Here is a 20,841-nt window from a genome sequence, read left to right on the forward strand (position 1 = left end):
TTAGTTCATATTGTTGCAGACCCCTTTAGCTCTGACACTGTTTTAAAACTAAAATATTAGCTAGACATCGCCTCTCATGCATCTAACCAGCATGTAGAAGGTAGAGGCCGGAGGATCAGGAGTTCAAGGGCAGCTTTGATTACACAGTGAGTCAAAACTAAAATGGGCTCCCAGAGACCCAATCTCAATAATCAAACAAACAAAAACTATGGTCCAAAAGGAAGCTGTATGGGGTCAAAAGAAAACCAGTGACTTTTGTTTACCAAATACATCATCAGGTTCTTTCCCTTTTTGTTGTGCTGTTTAAATTCTCTACAAATACAGTACAGGGAAGTGCAAGAAGGAATGCTAAACATCAGAGCACTCATGGAGAGCCATTCTAGAGGAGGCACAGGCCAGAGGAAGCAGTGGGCTTTCAGCACTCATGGGGCCTGGAGAGCCATGAAGGGGGTCAGGGGCCACTTCCTGGTCCCTGCACCATGCACTGAGGCACTGAACTCTGGGATCAGTTTGACAACTTGGAAAAACACACACAGTGGGGAATCGATATTCTTAAGAACTAGATCAAGTTTGTCAAGGCGAGGATGGATTGAGCTCAGCTATGCCAAGCAACTCAGGAATCTAAGAAATACCAACCCAAGAAGAACTCGAAGGAAGAAGAAGAATATAAGTACACGGCATGTAAAGTGTTTCTTTCCACCCTGAATGGGATGAAGGACTATGCTCAGCAATACGAGGTCATCTCTGAGAACGGGGTCACAGATCACAGTGGACCCGATGCGGTCCATCAGGAGATGAAGCAGTAGAGGGAAGAATTTCCACAATGGACGCAACGGCTCAGCAGCACCGAAATATGCTGAAAGCAGCTGGAGTCGAGTAAGAGGAGGTCTGAGCTGGACTGTAAGGGGGCCGACCAGGCACAGCATTTCTTTGAGAAAATGGACACTGAAATCGATGTGACCAAGGCAGATGTGGAAAAGGCACAAAAACAAGCTCATATATGCCAGCAAATGACAGAGGCCAGCAAAGGGCGTTGTCCCTTAATTCTGCAGAGACCCAACCAGGAGAATGTGAGTGCTACCGTTCCCACATCCCCAACATCTTCCAGAAAACACAAGAGATGGAGGGGAGGCGGATTGTGTGCATTGGAGAGCCTGTGAATACCTAGGCTGAGGTGGACTGGCAGTGTCCAGGACTGGGAAGTGCCTGGACAGTACAGGAAAGGCGCTGAGTCTATTAACCAGAAAAAAACGTCTCCCAGCTGGTCGTGAAAGCCTATAAATCAGGATTCGAGCCTCTTGAAGACATTGAATTAGAAGATTAAGACAATGTCCTTTCCAGCTCCTAAGAAGGCAAGCCCAAGCTCAAGTTTGGCAGCAAGGCCAGAGGCAAGCTCTGGCCATTCATCAGCCCCTTGGAGGGAGCAACAGTGTCAACAGGCCAGACTCCCCGGTGCTCCTGGGGACCGGACCACCAACCAAAGAGTACACATGGGGGGACATATGTCGTTGGGCACATATGTGGCAGAGGATGGCTTTGTTGGAAATCAGTGGGAGGAGAGGCTCTTGGGCCCGAGGGTGTTCAATGCCCCAGTGTAGGGGAATGCCAGGGTAGGAAGGCGGGAGTGAGTGGGTGGGGGAGCACCCTCATAGATCCAGGGGGAGGTGGTATGGGATAGAGGGTTTCCAGAGGGTAGACCTGGAAAGGGAATGACATTTGAAATGTAAATAAAGAAAATATCCAACAAATAATATTTATAGAAAAGAAAAGAAGAGAAGAGAAAAGAAAAACACGCCTTCCCCTCCTCTCCCTACCTCTGCCTCACCCTCTGCTGTTCCCAATGGCCCGCAGTCTCCCAAGCACAAAAGGAACCCCTCTCCATACTTTCATGACCTTCAAACTCAAAATCTACTGCTCCCGGAGCTTAAAGCATGGAGGTCACACGAAGACTTCAGTAACTTCCCGCCTGAGCAGAGAAGGAAAAAACTGCAACAGAAAATTGACGATCTCATAAAGAGATCCAAAAAGAGATGGATCAGAGAGATGCCATCACCCAAGTGAAAGATGTGTCACAAACTCACCGAAGTCACCCAGAACATAAGAAAAACTGCGGCTGGAGGTTCAGAAGTTCGAGGCTTGGCTGACTGAGGTGGAAGACAGACTCCCAGCTTTGAGTGAGCAGGCACTACGCTGGGCCGAGTGGACTGTATGATAGCCAGACGCACCAGAAGGTCAATAACTGTGCCCAGAACTTGGAGAGCATCCCAGATGGTAGTTACACAGAGGAGCAAAGCCATGAGAGCGAGCACAAGGTACTGGCCACGGATTTTGATGATGAATTTGGTGATGAGGAGCCGCATCCTGCCTGCCATAGGGACCTGCAAGGCCCTCTACACATTTGAGGGCCAGAATGAAGGCACCGTTTCCGTAGTTAAAGGAGAAACGCAGAGCATGATTGAGGAGGACAAAGGCCATGGGTGGACTTGCCTTTGCAGAAACAGAGACAAGGAGGGTTACGTCCCCCACTTACTATGTCAAAATCTATTCGAACAAAAACGCCAAAGGTGCTAAGACTTATATTCAATCCACTTAAAACAAAACGCAAACCTCGAAAAGCTTTGCAGTTGCCTCTTCCCAACGCTGTGGCTGTCGCAGGCCTTGGAGAGGTCAGCAGAGAGCAAGTGACTCAGACACACGGGCAACTGGGAGCGTCTTGTGTCTGCTGAGTTCGCTTCTCCACCTTGGCTGCGTGGAAAATTGCCATTGGCCAGGTTACAACTGTGTCCTTTGAAATCTCATCAGTATTTCCCCTCCATTCAACAAAATGTGTAGATCTAAAAAAAAATGATGGCTCGTGCCTATAAGCCCAGTACTCAGGAGGCAGAGTCAGGAGCAACCAAGCGAGTTTCAGACTAGCCTGGTCTACAGAGTAAGACCCAGTAAAAATAAATTATAAATAAAAGTTACTTCATCAATGGGAGGGGAAAAAAAGCATGCATGGACATTTAAAACGGAAATGCATAAAGGTTTTACTAAATCATAGATTTTTGTATGTGGCCTAAATTTTAATAAAATGAATCACTTGTATGCAATATAATACATACAGTAATTTTTGCTAGTGCTGGAGATTGTGTGTAGGGCCATACATACACTGAGCTCTATATTCGGCCGTACTTTTACATTATAAGGGAAAAAAAACAAAAATATTCCTGTGGACCATGTCAAACTCTCCTTTTAAACAGCATGCACGGGGCCAGGAGATTACTGCGGTGTCTTATTCTCTCTCTTGTTTGCACTTTAATGACAGAAAACTCTGAGGTCTTCATCTGCCCACAGTTCCCTCTTGATTTCTCAGATTCCACCCATCAGCCTTTCCTCTGATATTTACTGTCTTTCAAAGCCAACTGAATGGTAACTCACTCAGCCTCTCTCTGTTTGTCCCTGCTTCCTCTGGGGACTTTGGTAATAGATGCTGATGGCCCTGGCTTTCACTCATTCCCATGTGGGTCCCAGGGTCTTTTGTTGATTCCTCCTCTATTAACCTTCGAGCTTCAAGCCAAAGTGAATTATTCCCTGAGCACACTTTCAGAGACAGGTTCCAAGGAGTTCTGCTTATGGTGGGAGCAGAGCCGTTACACACTTCTCTTTCAGGAAACCACAAAAGGTTAAAGATTTCATGGTTAAGTTAACTTGGACAGATGGTAGCATCTTATGCCTTACTCTACCTCCTCTTCAGGCAAAGGGCAGAGAGTTGTAAGTCCCAGGCCAGCTTGACATATACACAGAAGTACCCTATTTCCAAACAGGAAGGGAAAACAAGAATAGATGGCAATTCACTTTCAACAAACTTAAAACTGAAGCAACCTAATTTAGAAAAAAAAAATTAAATAGGTACTGTATGGAACCGTTGAGCCAAAACAAAATAAAATGTAAAGCAAGCGGAGAAGCAAGAGAAAATGTTTTAACAAAAACTAGGGAAACTAGAAATGAAACAATATTTCCAGCATGCCGAGGAAAAAATTATGCCAACATAAACTTCTCTAGCCAGTGAAATTATCCAGAACGAGAAGCACAGTAAAACTTATTTAGTCAGATAATGATCCAGTAAATGTCTACCTAGAAGAATAGAAGCACAAGTTACATAAAGATAGCCACACACCAGCGAGACAGAGGCAGTTCCAGACAGAGGGTCTGAATTTACAGGAAGCAATTGATTTCACTGGGAAAACAGTTGTTATATATTGCTCCAAGAAACTTGAAGACACAGAATTAGTCCTGCATATATCATAGAAGTTGTTTCTATGATTAACACATCATATACTCATGCACGTGTATGGGGAGAGAAGGGCCTGGGATAGGGAAGGAGAAAGATTGCCAAGAATGGTGAATTATCTGGTTAGTTCTTCTAAAGTGTAAACAATGACTACCACTGTTCATATACAGTATTTTCAGGAACTAGATATAACCACGGATATCTGCCATCCAAGGTTCTCACAGTAACAGTATTTAGATCCAGATTTTCATATGGTACAATTTCAGACCTACAGGAAGGCACTAATGCTTCATTAACAAAGCATTGAGGTCTTTAGGAAGGACTAACAACTTCTGGAGCTCAGGACCAGACCCAGACCCTTGCACAGCCTGGCCAGTGTATTAAGAACATATTTTATCAGACCTTAATGCTATGGGATAAGGACTCAACCTAGTACTTCAATTTGAACTTTGCTACCCATGAAAGGTATTACAAATGGCATCACATTCTGAAATATTATGTACTACAGTTTCAATATGTGTCATAGGAAACACAATTCAATTTATAACAAACACTTCCACTGTGTGTGTGTGTGTGTGTGTGTGTGTGTGTGTGTATGTGTGTGTGTGTGTGTGATTTGTGGGGTGGAGTATAGTAAAAATATAAAATAATATTGTTAAAACTTTAGAGCTGTAAGTGACACCTGCTAAGTTGGAGTGAGTGTGTAGCTACAGCAAGCTTAAGCCATTTGTTCAAGTGCACACCTTTAAGAAGCAAGAGTCAGAGTTTGTCTTAAAATCTATGTGAAAGACACATTTGTAGCCTCTCCCTAAGAGAACTAATGATACACATTTGTTCGTTGTTTTACTGAAATTATTTTCAGAACATTTACTTTCATTTCATGTATGATTGTCCAAAATCTTATAGTTAACCTAAAGAAAGGTAGGCTAAAGAAATCTCCTGGTGATGGTGGACATTAGGAGGACATTTGTGAAGTCGTAAGGCCTGTGACCATCTGCCATGCTCACTTAGCTCACTAGGTTGTCATTCTAACTGGGGCAGGCTGAGCTCCTTTCAGAGTCACCCTATAATACACCTAAATGTTAAGCAGATCTTCCATTTCCGCTGAGCACCCAAGGATATATTCTGCATAGCTGGACAGCGAAGTAAATCTGGAAGGGCTGCCAACATCAGATTCGAAATGAGATTTTAATACTTCACAGTAAAGACAATGAAAAGTTTGCTTAATTAAAATTGCTAAACAGGGAACAGTGCATAGCCCTCTATCATGATGGAAGTCTCCCTTCCTTCAGCCCTCATTTGATAAAGGCAATCTGCTGGCGATGAAAGGGCAATGCTTGCTACACATTGGGCTGAGGGACATAAATCTCAATCCAGTGTCATCAGAAAAAAGAAATGTCAAGAGAAAAACTCTAATTTAATGATGGAAGATAATACCTGTATTCTCTGAAAAAAGAACATGGTATTTTGTTGGTAGAGAAGTCTGTTATTAGTAATTCAAGTTCTTCCCATGATACTGTATCTAAAATAATCAACTATTATATTAATGTAAATATAAATTAATACTATTGGGTCAGGAGAAATAGCTTAACTTTAACAATCAGTGGCCTCCAAAGGACCTCAGTTCATTTTCTAAAACCCATATCATGTCTCACAACCATCTACAATACCAAGTCCAGGGGATCCACACCCTCTGTTGTCACCAGACATTTCTGTGCCATTCTGACATATATACAGACAAAATACTCATCCAACCACACACACACACACACACACACACACACACACACACACACACACACACACTATTATATGTTAATGCTGTCTATAATAATTAACTAGAAAATGAGAACATTTTTAGTAATATGGTCTCTGATTCACTTAAAAGATTATGGTTAGGAGAAACTCAATTTACTAAATAACTTTGTGTTTTAGAACATATCTGCTCAGTTGTGGTTCCTCCATAGTTTTGTAAGTTCATTTATATTTTTGTAATAGCAGGACCATGGTGTGCAAGAATTTCTGAAGACACTCCTAGCTTTAAGTCAAAAATAGGGTGTGGGGTGGGAAAAGCACTTTAATGCACATATATTTAAACAACAAAATCTCTGACCTCATCCCTCCAAAATTTGAACATTCTGTATGCTTACAAAGACCTAGCCAGAAAGCTTAAGGGTTTTAGCATCTTAAATAAAAACCACTCCTGACTGATATCCCGAACCATGAGCAGCAAACTGCTCAATATCTCATTGATCTTTCTTGGATAGTTGTTTAATTTTAATTATAGCCTACTGTGTACCAGCTACTATGTCTTACATGTGATCACTTCTGTCCAAGTAGATTTCTATGCACATGTACGCACAGTATTGTTAGTTGCCTTTTTGCCAACAATTATGAAATAATTATTTAGAAAATTAGTATAGTAGCCTTGAAGTGAGAATGGAGAAATGGAGCCTCACTTTTGAACCAAGTGTGGAGAAGTTCTGTTTTGGCCCTGAGCAGTGAGCTACTTCTGTATTGAGGAATTTGCCTCAGACATCTCCTGCCTCTCCTGCCCTTTGCAGATGCTTTGCTTCACATCTCCAGTCACTCCTCTCCTCCCTCCTCCCTCCTCCCTCCTCCCTCCTCCCTCCTNCCCTCCTCCCTCTTCCCTCCTCCCTCCTCCCTTCTTCTGCACTCATGACACACAGTAGACACTCACAAACTGCTGCTTTGTCACTGACTTGCTGTGGCTTCCTGGTACCAATACCTCTGACATTTAACTCTGGAGGAGCCTTGTGAAGAACGTTGTCTGCTTTTCGACGAATACTTTTCTGATGCTTGCAGTAGTTTTTGGTAACACTTTTTTTTTTGTTGTTGTTTTAAATCTAAGTTCATTTTTTAGATTGCTTCAATCCTGCACAGATACCTATCGTTTAGAGTAGGATAAAAATTCATAATACACTTATCCAGTCCTTTTTCCATGGTGGTTTAGAAGACTGGAGAAGACACATTTTGAGTTGTAGGTGAGTATCAGGTGTGGGGGTGGAAAACAGTTTCTGTGTGGGAACAAGATTAAGACTTAAGCGCAGTACCACAGCTTAGAGAGTAAATTTAGTAAACCTTTTTTTTTTCTTTCTTTCTTTTTTTTTCTTCAGTGTTCTTTTTGCAGAAATCACAAGACTTTTGTAAATTGCCAGCCTGGGTTGCGTAAGCCAAATGCCAACAGAGCAGTGACCTTTCAAATTACTGGCACACCAGAGATGGAGATCAGAGAGCTCAAACATAAAGCAAACCCTGACAAGAAACCCTATAGACATGACTTTTGTGTCTGGTCAACCTAACAGAACATGACATTGTGTAAAATGTTCTCTGCTTTTTAGGGTGAGCCGTCCACAAAGGCTTAACTGCTGTTGAAAATACAAGATTGGAGAGTTGCAGCATTCCGGTTTATGGGCAACATGTTATCTAAATCTGCAAGAGGAGCAATAGGAGTCCTTTGTAAAAATGATTTTATTTATTTTTGTTTATTTTTTATTAATCCTTTTATTCGTTTACACTTCAAATGATATCCTCCTTCCTGGTAACCCCTCCACAACACTCCACCCCACACCCTCTCCCCCTCCCCTTTAACTCTAGGAGGGAGCTCCTCCACCCACCACCCACTACTGCCTCACCACCCTAGCATCCCACTACACTGGGGCATCAAGCCTCCACAGGACCAAGGGCCTCTCCTCCCATTGATGTCAGACAGGGCCATCCTCTGTTACATAGATAGCTGGAGCCATGGTTCTCTTTGGTTGGTGGTTTAGTCCCTGGGAGCTCTCGGTGGTCCAGTTAGTTGATATTGTTGTTCTTCCTATGGAATTGCAATCCCCTTCAGCTCCTTCAGTTCTTCCCCTAGCTCTTTCATTGGGGTCCCAGGTTCAGTCCGATGGTTGGATGTATCTGAATCTGCATTGGTCAGGTAAAAATGACTTTAGTTCTGTTAATAAGGACATAGGAAGTAAATTGGAGTTGGGTCTAGTAGGGGTAGAAGTGAGATTAGAGGGTTAGGGGAAAGGACATTATGTTGCAGACAAAATGAACTGAGCAGGTTCTATGAAGAGATTTGATGGCTCATTTCAGTCTGTAGCGTGAAAAAGAAAATCAGTCACAAGGAATTTGAATCAGAGTTCCAGTTTTAAAATGTTAGGAGCCTCCATTCTTTTTCTACATGAAAGTAAAAATGCCAATATCTTTTAAACAAAACTGGATTCATTTTTGGTATTAGACTAACACATCTCCGTTCATGTATAATTTCATTTATAATTTTCACAGTTGTGTACACATATAAATTTATTTCAGTAGGTACACAAAATATATTATTTAGAACATTGGAATTTTTCCTCTATTTTTTGTTTCCGCATTAAAATTATTCTATTAACATTTCAATGTTTGCTCACTCCTATCATTAGTATAAAATTACATGTTTTCTGCATTTATGTTGAATGGATGAATGAGATGCCTTGCCAAGACTAACACAACCTTAACAAGTATTTACTCCTTATACATCTGCGTGAAGGACTAAGAGAGAAAAAAAAAATGACTACTTCGAGATTTGGCATTAGGTAAACTGTTTTAAACCATAGTATTCTGCTCTTAGGTTTGGAGTTCCTTTTTAGTATGATGTGTAGTTCTCTCTCATGGCATATGTATGATGGGTAGTTCTCTCTCATGGCATATGCATGATGTGTAGTTCTCTCTCATGGCATATGCATGATGTGTAGTTCTCTCTCATGGCATATGTATGATGTGTAGTTCTCTCTCATGGCATATGTATGATGTGTAGTTCTCTCTCATGGCATATGTATGATGGGTAGTTCTCTCTCATGGCATATGCACTGGATCTATGAGCCAGCCAAGCCATGCTAGATCTCCTTGCAAGTGTCTGACAGGCTCTTGCAAAGGTGGGATGTTGCCATACAGTAGAATGAAAATCGAGTCTATTGAGAGATTAGTTCAGCAGCCTAAAGAAATGCAGTTGCCTTATAGTCTATCCGCCAAAACACCCTGTAAGAAAGTCTCCCTCATGAGGTTCCTAAACCAATTAAACCCGAGCAGGAGGCATCAGTCATCAAGCTGATGGTTTTCAGCTAATCGGCTGCCTGCACAAACTGTATGGCATTGGGGTAAGGAAGAACTTTTTTTTTTTTTTTTTTTTCATTTGGTTCTCACTCTGTTGTCTTCCCAATTTTATGGATGTGTGGTCATGTGCAGTGCCCTGTGAAGGAGTGTGTTGCTTTAGAGTGGATAAACTGCTTTCCCGAGCGTTTTTATTCATCAGAATAAAATGAGTTTTAATAGGCTTAAGTGATTTGCCTATGGCACACAATTAATGTGTGGCTGGCACTCAAAGCCATGTCCTTTCTTCTGTTCTAATTGTTCTATAAATATGTATGTATTGGTTGAATTTCTACCATCCCTGATAGGGAAAAATTTAAAATCTTAAAACTTAATCATGTCAGCTTTGGGCAGGCTGGGATGGCAAAGCTAAGGCACCCTGAGAAGTAGATGCTCTGCTTTACCCCATGTGGGTTCCCATCTTCCAAAGAGGATTGGTACAGAGGACAAGGCACCCCTCTTACAATGCTAATGAGGATAAAGTTAAATAGCCACCCTGAGTGCTGATACTATGCTAAAAGTTTACACCATATAACCTAAACAACATCCACTTGCAAATAAAAAGTTTTATCTTATTTTACAGTCAGATAGCATAGGGCCAGAACAATAATGGTAAATGTATTTGTTATTTTGAGTTTCGAAACATCCATATAACATGTCTTCCTCAGTGTATGGTATTTATGTTATATGTGATAGAAATGGAGATATAGTTTTGGCATACACCTGTCCTCATAATCCGACTGATTTTCATGTGTCACATTGAAATAGCCACCATTTTTAATGTTTAGATGTACTTTGTTAAGTTTCTTTAAATATACATTGATCAGTTATGTCTCCGACACCTGGGAAATGAACACATTAAAGCCAGATTAGTTTATGGTCAAGGCAGATTTGTTGGGAGCATCACTGGAGAGTTCACCGGGCCCAAGGACCAAGGGGCTGTGTGGAAATGAGGGGCGTAGAAATAAGTCTGTGTTTGAGAGAAGGTAGACTGATTTCCAAATGTTGGTTCAAGAGAGGGATGCAAAATGGTACTTGTGGATGAGGATGGTACAGTAGCCCCAAGGAAAATAAAACATACCCCATCTTTTAGGGATTGAAGAAAGACAAATGGAGAGAGCAGGTCTTCTGTGGAAGACTAGGGAAGGGGGAAGACAGGCTTGCCATGATGACCACAAAGGCTAAACTAACGTTTTCTTACTACTCCAGAAACAACAAACAAACAAACAAACAAAGTAACAGAATCAATCTTAATACTATTTCAACATTACAGATTTTAATGAAAAGAATTATATTGGCTAACTTAAAAATGTAATGTGAACACATCTCTCTTTTCTGCTGATAGTAACAAACACAGAGAACACAAACATTTAAGAAATATACTGTCAATTTCAAATGTTTAGTTAAATTCTTAGAAGTCTTCAGGGACTTAGAAATGAGCTTATTTAAAATTACTCCTTAAAAAAAAAAGACAAAGACAATAGTTTAGCAAAGTGCTAAGATTTGCCTTTGGTGATGTGATGCCATTGGTACCTTTTCTAATTTTCTGATAGTTTTATTTGTTTTAATTTTATCTTATAGCACATTTTAAAGTGCTTTCTTGGAATTAAAGCAGGTATGAATCCTTTCTAAGAACAGCACCTTTTTCTTTCTTTTTTTTTTTTAAATTTATTTATTATTTTTTTCTTTATTTACATTTCAAATGCTATCCCGAAAGTTCCCTATACCCCACCCCCGCCCCTACTCCCCTACCCACCCACTCCCACTACTTGGCCCTGGCCTTCCCCTGTGCGGTGCTGCTTGTGGACGTTGTACATCGTGGTGCGCACTAGGCTCCGCACCACGATGTACAACGTCCACAAGCAGTACAACTCCTTGGGTACTTTCTCTAGCTCCTCCATTGGGGGCCCTGTGTTCCATCCAATAGCTGACTGTGAGCATCCACTTCTGTGTTTGCCAGGCACTGGCATAGCCTCACAAGAGTCCACTATATCAGGGTCCCTTCAGCAGAATCTTGCTTGAATGTGCATTAGTATCTGGGTTTGGTGGCTGATGATGGGATGGATTCCCAGATGGGGTAGTCTCTGGATAGTCCATCCTTTCATCTTACATCTAAATTTTGTCTCTGTACCTATATCCTTTCATGGGTATTTTGTTCCTTATTCTAATGAGGAATGAAGTATCCACAAGATGGTCATCCTTCTTGGTTTTCTTGTGTTTTGCAAAATGTATCTTGGGTATTCTAAGTTTTGGGGCTAATATCCGCTTATCAGTGAGTGCATATCTAGTGACTTCTTTTGTGATTGGGTTACCTCACTAAGGATGATATCCTCCAGATACATCCATTTGCCCAAGAATTTCATAAATTCATTGTTTTTAATAGCTGAGTAGTACTCCATAGTTTAAATGTACCACAGTTTCTGTATCCATTCCTCTATTGAGTGACATCTGGGTTCTTTCCAGCTTCTGGCTATTATAAATAAGGCTGCTATGAACATAGTGGAGCATGTGTCCTTATTACCAGTTGGAAGATCTTCTGGGTATAAATCCAGGACACAATGAGATAATAGGAGCAGCAAGCACCTTTTTCTTTAGTGAAGACAGTTTATATTTGAAAATACTCATTATATAACTTATGAACAATTAGTGCTATTGGCTGGATAAGTGAACCAATTTTGTCACCATTAAGAATGGACCCGCTTATTCCAGAACTCCCTCCAACTGATGATGTCTGAGGAAAAATGACAACATTTCACTAAACCTAATTTGATACACAGGCCATTATTGACAGGATATGCATAATGAAGTACTCCTAGAGAAATAATATTATTTATCAATATTATTATAAATTTCCCACAATAATTACATATGACAAGCACTTCAGTCATGATGATAAACACGCAGAAAGTTAAATCCTGACTTTGCCTCTGATAAATGGACTATTTATGAAGCCTTTATGACATGGCCTCAAAATGTAGATTCAATAGCAATTAATGGCTTAGTGTTTTGCTGTGTTTTGTTAGGAAAAATCACAGAAATATATGTAGGATTGGTAGGAGATATTTGACCTTGAAGGCTAGATTCACTATGATGAGTTGCAGAACAGGGAAGACCATCTTTCCCATGGAAAGCAGTGTAAGAAGTGAGAGGAAAACAACACAAATATATTTCCTGAGAATAGTCGCACTGCTCTGAGGCAGACTGTGGTCTGAAAACTGCAGTTAGAATTCTTTCAAATGAATCCAATCCAAAGCAGTACATTGCATGGACCTTGACTGGCAAGCCACAGTTTACCTTTAACAGTGCCCTCATTTCTCTCTCTCTCTCTCTCTCTCTCTCTCTCTCTCTCTCTCTCTCTCTCTCTCTCAATATATTATATATATTAGTTTGTACCAAGTGATTGAGGACAGGCAATTTGCTTATGTAAATTTGAAAAAAGCTAGGTGAATCCCAAGGAGACAAGATTGCTTCTTGTAGAATTTCTAGCAAACTTTAATTTGAACAAATCAAGAAGGGCCATACTGTGAAACTGCAAAGCAGTTCACCCTTTCTCCTTCTTTTTAAATAAATCACATGAAAGTGCTTTAAGAGTAAAAAAAAAAAAAAATGACACAGTGAAAGTATTGACTTGGAGAAAATAGCATTGTGCTAATGGGTGAAAAGCAATGTCCTTTGCAGTGCAGGATGAGGTAAGATAAGTATAATGAAATGTGAATAGAGACAGCTGATTTCATTGTACAGGAGTAATCCTTGCTTCTTCTTGCTGGTTAGAGACAATCTAGTGAGTACAATGGCTGTAGATAACAACCAAACTGTAACAACCAAACTGTAACAACCAAACGCTATTCTGTTGAGAAGTTAGGGCATAGTCTGTTGGGGGTTCCCTACAAGAAGCTAAGGATACGTGATTTTAACCAAATGTTTCTATGTGGTGGATTCTTTTCATCCCTGTGATAATGTAGCTGATATAAACAATTAAAAGAAATAAAGAATTATTTTGCTCACAGTTTTAGAGGTTTGCATTATGAAAGGGATATACTAAAGAGCATCTCATCATAAAAAGAACAAACAAAGCAGAAACTACACAGGAAGGAGCTGTGACCAAGTACAGCTACCAAGCCCTCCCTCTGACTAGACCCCTTCATAAAACAATTCTTGTTCTTTTGTGGTCTGCTCAGATTCACCAAGCCTGAGCCCCTGTGATCTAGAAGTGCATCACCAGGCAGTCAGGTCTGTGCTGTCCTAACATCTCAGGCTCTTCCCAATCGAGTCAAGGTGACATTCACATTCCATCAAATGAACAGACATGGGTATGTATTGCCCTGTTATGAATAAAAAAAACTGATAAAGCAAATTATACTTTTAGAAATTAAATAGATAAAATATATTCTCCATGCTTAGGAAAGGAAGATAATAATCATATCTGCAAGTGGGGCTTTATCGGGAATAGTCAATGGAGTGAGAGATACTGGGGCATCTTTGGGGGACTGGGGATTACCATCATAGAAGTAGTAGCATTATCTTATGCATGAGACATGGAAGATAAGAGGATTACAGAAAAATGGAGAAAATGAAAACATATAATGTTGAAATATGATAACTTATATCTAAGTTTTCACCTTATATCTAAGAGGGTCACCTTATTCAAAAGAATATGCTAGAGCAATATATGTGTGTGCATACTTGTATATATACATATACATATTTGTGTACAATATATGTATATATACATTTGTATATATCTATATGTATATAAATATATGCACATACATGTATACATATCTAAAAATATATATACACTATATATGTGTGTAGGTACATATATATACACATGCTCAAGCACATACATATATATGTATTATGTATATATAACATATACATATATATATACATATATATATGTCTATATAAAGTGTGAGTATGTGAATGTATTAAATTTGGTAGAATGCAAATGACCATACATTTAGCAGTTCAAGCATCTCTTTGTTAGTTCATACCCCATCATCAGTGATGAGCTCATGTTTTCACGCAGCTGAAATAAAGTGGCTGTCCACATCTGGATTGGTTTAGAGGGCATGAGGAGTAATCCATTCCAGGGAACAGGAAGAATCAAAGGACTGATAACCCAGTTCCTCACTAAGGATCACTCCATTCATAGTTCCTAGAAGCCTTACATCATCAATTCTCTGTCATGGGACTCTTAGTGACCTTGATTAAAACCAGATTTTTTAAATTTCATATACTGTGTTTTCCTGTATCCAGCTTCCCACTCATGATTCTAATGTCTGTCCCTTGTAACAGCCAGGAAAAAAAAAGTGCTTATCTTTAAAATTACTGACTTGATTCTATTAATTCCACCCAGGATGTTTCAATAAACCCTGAATTATCTAGTAAATGATTTAGTGTAGTCACACAAGCCCTGAAAATGTCAGGTGTCAGTTCTGAAAATGTTACTACCAGCTATACATGTAACTTTTATTCTCCTTAAATTATTGTCCTATTGGAGGCTTGCTGCCTCTTACCTAGGTCTAGTCCTGTAAGCTTCTAGCCTCCATACAAACTAATCTCATACTAGGATGCTTTCAGCCTCTGAAACTTGCTGCTGAAGAAACTCGTCCCTTTTAGTTTGTTCTGAACTTTAGCTGGCTGGTTCAACTCAGCTGTTTTCATTCAACATGGCTGCTCTCTCAGCCTCTGAGTTCCTGCTCTGCTTGGCCTCAAACGAACTCTGGCAATCTGTTCTAATCTTTTAACTTCTTCTCATTCTCTGGCTCACTCTGTCTTTATCTGTGTCTAGCTTGTTCTCTCCTCATCCTGTCTCTGTAAAACGTTTTGGTAAAATGGTCTCATTTCTCTCTCTGCCCTGCTATCTCTTTAAGTAGCTTGGCTTTCCCGTTCTGTCAATTCTTTCTCTGGTTCATCACTCTGCCACTCAATTAGGCCTTTCTTTCATGGTTCATTCTCTTTACAAAAATTTACCTTCTTTGTTTGGGATTAAAGGTGTGAACCAAGAGAATTTCTGTATTCCAGCCAGAGGAATTGAAGGTGTGTGCTAAGAACTAAGCCACACCACAACTAGAAATGGGTATTTTTCAGGAAATAACACAAGCTTGGGGTTCATGGTGTGATCAAATATCCTCAAACAATCAAATTCCCAGTTCCAGGGACTAAAGTGGCAATTCCTGGGATCTCTTTCCACATCTGCTCAGCACTGATGATCTAAAAGAAATTATAGCTTTATGATAGTGTTTCTTAAAATTTTGAATTTATCTGTATATTTCCTCAACTGATGCTAAAGTTAGGAACAAACATAGAAAACATCACAAGTGATGTCCCATATTTTATCATTCACCATCATTGAACACAGACCAGGAATGGAGTTATATGAAGAGAATTCTGAGTGCTTGTGGGAACACTTGCAAAAGAAAAAGAGTTTTCTGACCTCAGTTTCTTCAAAACATGGAATCGTTCTTGGAATGTGTCTTTGTGCTCCTCCCAAGTGTAGTGGATGGGAGTGAGTTTGCCTCAGATTACTTGTTATTGCTTGCTGCTGTTATTCAACTAAATGCTTATATGCATCTATGGACAACATTTTTGACACATGTTGTTTGTTCTTCTGATATGGTATAGCTTATAATTACAGGAACTTTACTTCTGTGATTGTTCTTAACCCTCAATTGCTGTGCATAACATAGCTATTGGATGAGTCTTTATTATGCCTCATTTATAGGCTCCATTCTCCCAGGTCCCACTTTATCTAGAACAGTAGCAGCTCTAAATCAAAGAATAATTTTTCTGACAATTAACATTTTTAATCACTTTCGAGTCAAACTTTTTTTTAACAATAGTATTGTTTTACAGTGACCATCCTTCTGTTTGTGGTTTTGAGATCAAATTGCTAGGGTTGGATCGTGGAAATTTGTTTCGTTGTTCATAAGATTTTTGTCTTTGCTCTGGCCTGCATCCCAGTAAAACACTAGAAGAATTCTTAGAAAAATAAAGTGGATATGGGAAAAAGTTAGTAAAGAATGTTTGTTAAAAAAGTGGAAGCAAGACATCATCAGATCATGGCTTTTTCTATAGTTGTTATATAAGTCTTCTTCGTAATTGGATTCATTGTCAGATAATTCTTTACACTAATATTGTGTGGTTAAATAACATTGTAATAGACTATCTAATAAAGGAGACCATAGTAATTAGATGCATTCATTTTTAATGATTTCACCATTATTTTCAAATTAATTTTTTAATGTTTTATTCTTAAAATGACAATGTTACTCAGATATCTTGTAATTATTTTAGAAGCAAGGAAGTTGACTTATTCAAGAAATTCACTCATACCCATGATTTCTAACAAAGTATGTTAATATGAGGATTCATATCTCATTATCTTGGATATCAATAGCCCTAGCCCCTTATGGTTATGCTGGCTACTTGCTAAGTACACAGTTGAATAAAAACAATAAGGACTATAAAATAAAATTGCTTCTCTTTATGTCTTCACAGTTGAGTTTGTAGTGGTTGGTTGTATATCCATGTTTCACCATTGTAACAACCCCATTCCCCCAACACTAGGAACAAGCACAGATACCAACTTCTTACCTCTATCAAAGAAGTTTCAGTGGTGGACATCATTTGATTCATTAGAATTTGAAATTATTCTTTAAATTTAACTCTAGTGACATGTTCTTTGAGAACTGCTAACAGGCAAGAATAATGTTTTTTTTTACGTTATTGTCATTTTTTTTCATATGTTTTAGTTAGAAAAGTAGAAATTGAAAAAAAAAGCTATAATGTTTTGAATTTGTGACGTGTTAGATTTTAATTGTGAAGTTTATGAGGTTCCAAGTCCAGTTGCATGATAAAAGTATTCCTAATGGAAAGCATATTTGTTGCAGCTTATTTTCTTCTTCATGTTCCTTCAGTAGGAGATGCTGTCATTTGGATGACTGTGTAAATGCCAGCTTAATACCACTTCTGTGCATTAGTACCACTTCTTGTGCATTAATACCACTTCTTGTGCATTAATACCACTTCTTGGGAAATTACTGAAATCCCATTCCTCATCTGCAAAGAACCATAATTTAAATGCCCATTAAGTGGACAACAGAGGGATACTGCCTTCATGGCATCCGTGTTCTTTCTGCTTATGATTAGTCACATGTGCCTCCCAAATTACCTTAGAAAAGGAAATGTCACATCTAGGATTATTTTTACATCACTTATCTGTGAGTGAACTATTCTTTTGTTTATATCACCATGCCATTGGACAGAAGTCCCAACATTTCATATATTATCAAAAATATTAGTAGAGTTTCTAGTCTGTAAGGGAAATAGCTCTTACATTTACATTGCTTGTAAGGGCAAGTGAAATTCACAGCAACTAAGAACTATGAAGTTAAATAAAACAAAACACAATTTGCAGAAATGTAAGTCAGACTTTAAATCTATCCTGTAACATACACATTGGATCATATACTTAATTCATCTAAAGAATGTCAAAAGATCCTACACTTGTATCTTTAAAATACTAGATTTTATAAAAAGTCTGAAATAACTGTGTATGAAGAAACTGTGGATTGTCAGTTTTTAAACGGGTACAAGATTCCCAGCCAAAATTCCACAGTGATGTCTGATTGTATAGCAATGCAATTGACTGTGCTTACACATTGCTTCTTCAGAAGTATAGGGCCATTCAGTCAAACCATCTAGAAGGACAAGGCCTGAATTTGCTTCCCAAAGCCTCACTTCAGAGTTAATAGGTGGAATATTGCTCTTTCCAGATACCAGATTTTGTCTGTCATTTTTTTAATGTTCCAGATATTATTTTTAAATGTTTAAAAATTTTTCTTTGGACACAAAGTTATATCTGTGAAAAAGAAATCTATGATTTCTATGAAAAGAATCTATGAAAAAGTCTAGTATTTTGGAGAGACACAGGTGTAGAACCTTTTGACATTCTTTAAGTAAAGTATATGGTACAATGTATATGGTACAGGACAGACTTCAAGTCCACTTACATTCCTGCAAATCATTTTTTTTAACTTCTCAGTTTTTAGTTCTCATGAATTTCATTTACCCTTACAAGCAAAGAAAACGGAATAGCCATTTTCCTTACAGAAAAGAAATGCTATTAACATTGCTAGTAATATAGGAAATGTTGGGATTGATTTGATGTGATTTGGTAGCTACACTTAACTAGTGAATCCATTTAAGGTAATAATTCTAATTTCTGAATTTCTAACTAAAATGTTTAAGAAAAATGTTCATGTATTATGTATAAACATATTGTTGTTGTCTGTATTCAGTTGTTACAGGGTAGATCTCCCAAACCCAGCAAGTGGGAGCTCCTTCAGCCAGGGAGTGGTGGCGGCATGCTTGAACAGGCTAGTGGAGACTGTGATGATGAAGATGGCTGTGGAGGATCAGGAAGCGGGGAAGTCAAGAGGACCCTGAAGATCACAAACTGTGAGTGCAAGTATCGTGCACTACTTTCAAATGTCTGGTTTTGAAATATCAGTTAGGAAACTGATACTGTGAATGCAACAACACAATGGCTGTGCACTCAAAAGCAGACAGGGCCGACTGGCGAGGAAGTGCGCCTGTTTGTATCTGTGTAGAGCATTCCATCCCTGGGTTTTAATTTATTCTGCACTAATGGGCTTAGGTGGAAATGATGCTTGTGTGTAAGGAACTGATGAGTCGTGAGGACTTTTGAGAATTACAAGGTTTTGAAGAAACGCAATCTTTTTAGGTCGTCGCATTCAATGTGTATTGATGAATAATGTGGACAAGGCGGATAAGTACCACTCAATAACCAATCGTGCAAGTTTATAGTTTTATGTCACAAATTAAGTTTTTTGGTTGTTTGGTAGTTTTGTTTTGTGTTGTTTTGTGTTGTTTTGAGACAGGGTTTCTCTGTATAGCCCTAGCTGCCCTGGAACTCACTCTGTAAAACAGCCTGGCCTCCAACTCAGAAATCTGCCTGCCTCTGCCTCCCAAGTGCTGGAATCAAAGGCGTGCGCCACCACTACCCAGCAAAGTTTTTTACTATATTAAGGGTTTTTGTTGTTGTTGTTGTTGATGATGATGATGATGATGATGATGATGTTATTATCAAACTGGATTAATCTCATATGAATATTCAGTTTTATTACTTATTTGAGAGTTTCATATGTGTTTTGGTCATGTTCACCTTCCTCCTCAATCCCGTGAATCTTCCCTTTTGAAAAATCTTACCTAATGTTAACTTTCTTTTTGACTGTATAGATTATAAAGTTTCTGAAATGTTTAATTAGTCATTTGCAGAAAAGATATATCTTCCAGGGCTGAGGAGATGACTCAATATGTAAAGTACCTACCATATAAACACGAGGGAGGATTGACTTAATTGGAATCATTAATAAACACCTAAATACTCAGGTGCCATGGCTAGTGTCTCTAATGCCATCTCAGGAAAGACGGAAAGGAGGGATTCCTGAAACTCAAGGGCAGAAACTCTTGTGGAGAGCAATAAAGAATAGCACCTAGCCTCTCTCTGTCTCTGTCTGTCTGTCTGTCTGTCTGTCTGTCTGTCTGTCTGTCTGTCTGTCTCTCTCTCCACACACACACACACACACACACACACACACACACACATCACATGTATGCATGTAGGTGTACACAGATACAAGCATATGCACACATGTAAACCTATGTACAGAAAAGATACAACCTCTAATTTAAAAGGTTTGAAAAGTAAAAAATAGAAAGAAAAGCAACTGCCAAGTCGTGTTGCAATTTGTTTTTTGTATAGATAGATCTATAGTCTCCAACAGCATGCACCTTTACATGTTCATGGGCAGCATAATGAAAGTGACCAACTGAGAACAAAGCGCCAAAGTTAATATAACTCAAGCCCATGGCTGCAGGTTATCAGTTAGCTCTGATTCTACCAAAGTGGAAGATAAAGTAATCTTTCTGAATCTTGTAGCCACAGCTTCACATTGGCCTGACACCACATACTGCACATAAGAGTGCCTTCTACCGTACAAAGCCTCTGGTGGGAGAAAAAAATATTCAGCAATAATGCTACAAAGATTAAAATCTCAACTTCTCATTATTTAAAGTCTTGTTTTATTAGCAAAATATATTGATTAAATAACTGAAAAGCAATAGTGATGCAAAATATAAAATAATTTGCACCAAGAAATGGGTTTTCTTTTTAGATGTAGTTGATTTACGATGAAACAAAAAGCTATGCAATTTCTACTATATGTAGACCTCTTCCTTCTTCCATTGGCTGAGTTATGGACATGTGTTCTTCTACTTGGTATGAATTTTTCTTTTCACATTTATTTTTTAGTGATAAATACATAAAAATAAAATAAAACATTTTCAGAGTAAAACAATTTTTAATCAAATTAACAATTTCTCTTTTATATTTA

At 38.8% G+C, this 20,841-nt stretch overlaps 1 protein-coding gene and 1 pseudogene across 3 annotated transcripts in view; both read left to right on the forward strand.

Moving 5' to 3' along the window:
- Positions 1-20,841, forward strand: part of Gpc5 (glypican 5) — a 1,281,045-nt gene that overhangs the window by 615,758 nt on the left and 644,446 nt on the right. For all 3 annotated transcript variants that reach the window (XM_021203557.2, XM_029541860.1, XM_029541861.1), the window contains one exon: positions 18,724-18,883. In XM_021203557.2, the coding sequence (XP_021059216.1) occupies positions 18,724-18,883 (160 nt within the window). The remainder of the gene's footprint in view (positions 1-18,723; positions 18,884-20,841) is intronic.
- LOC110325689 lies at positions 480-2,593 on the forward strand (annotated as a pseudogene).

This window comes from Mus pahari, chromosome 8 (genome assembly GCF_900095145.1).
Source record: "Mus pahari chromosome 8, PAHARI_EIJ_v1.1, whole genome shotgun sequence".
In the NCBI taxonomy this organism is placed as follows: domain Eukaryota; kingdom Metazoa; phylum Chordata; class Mammalia; order Rodentia; family Muridae; genus Mus; species Mus pahari.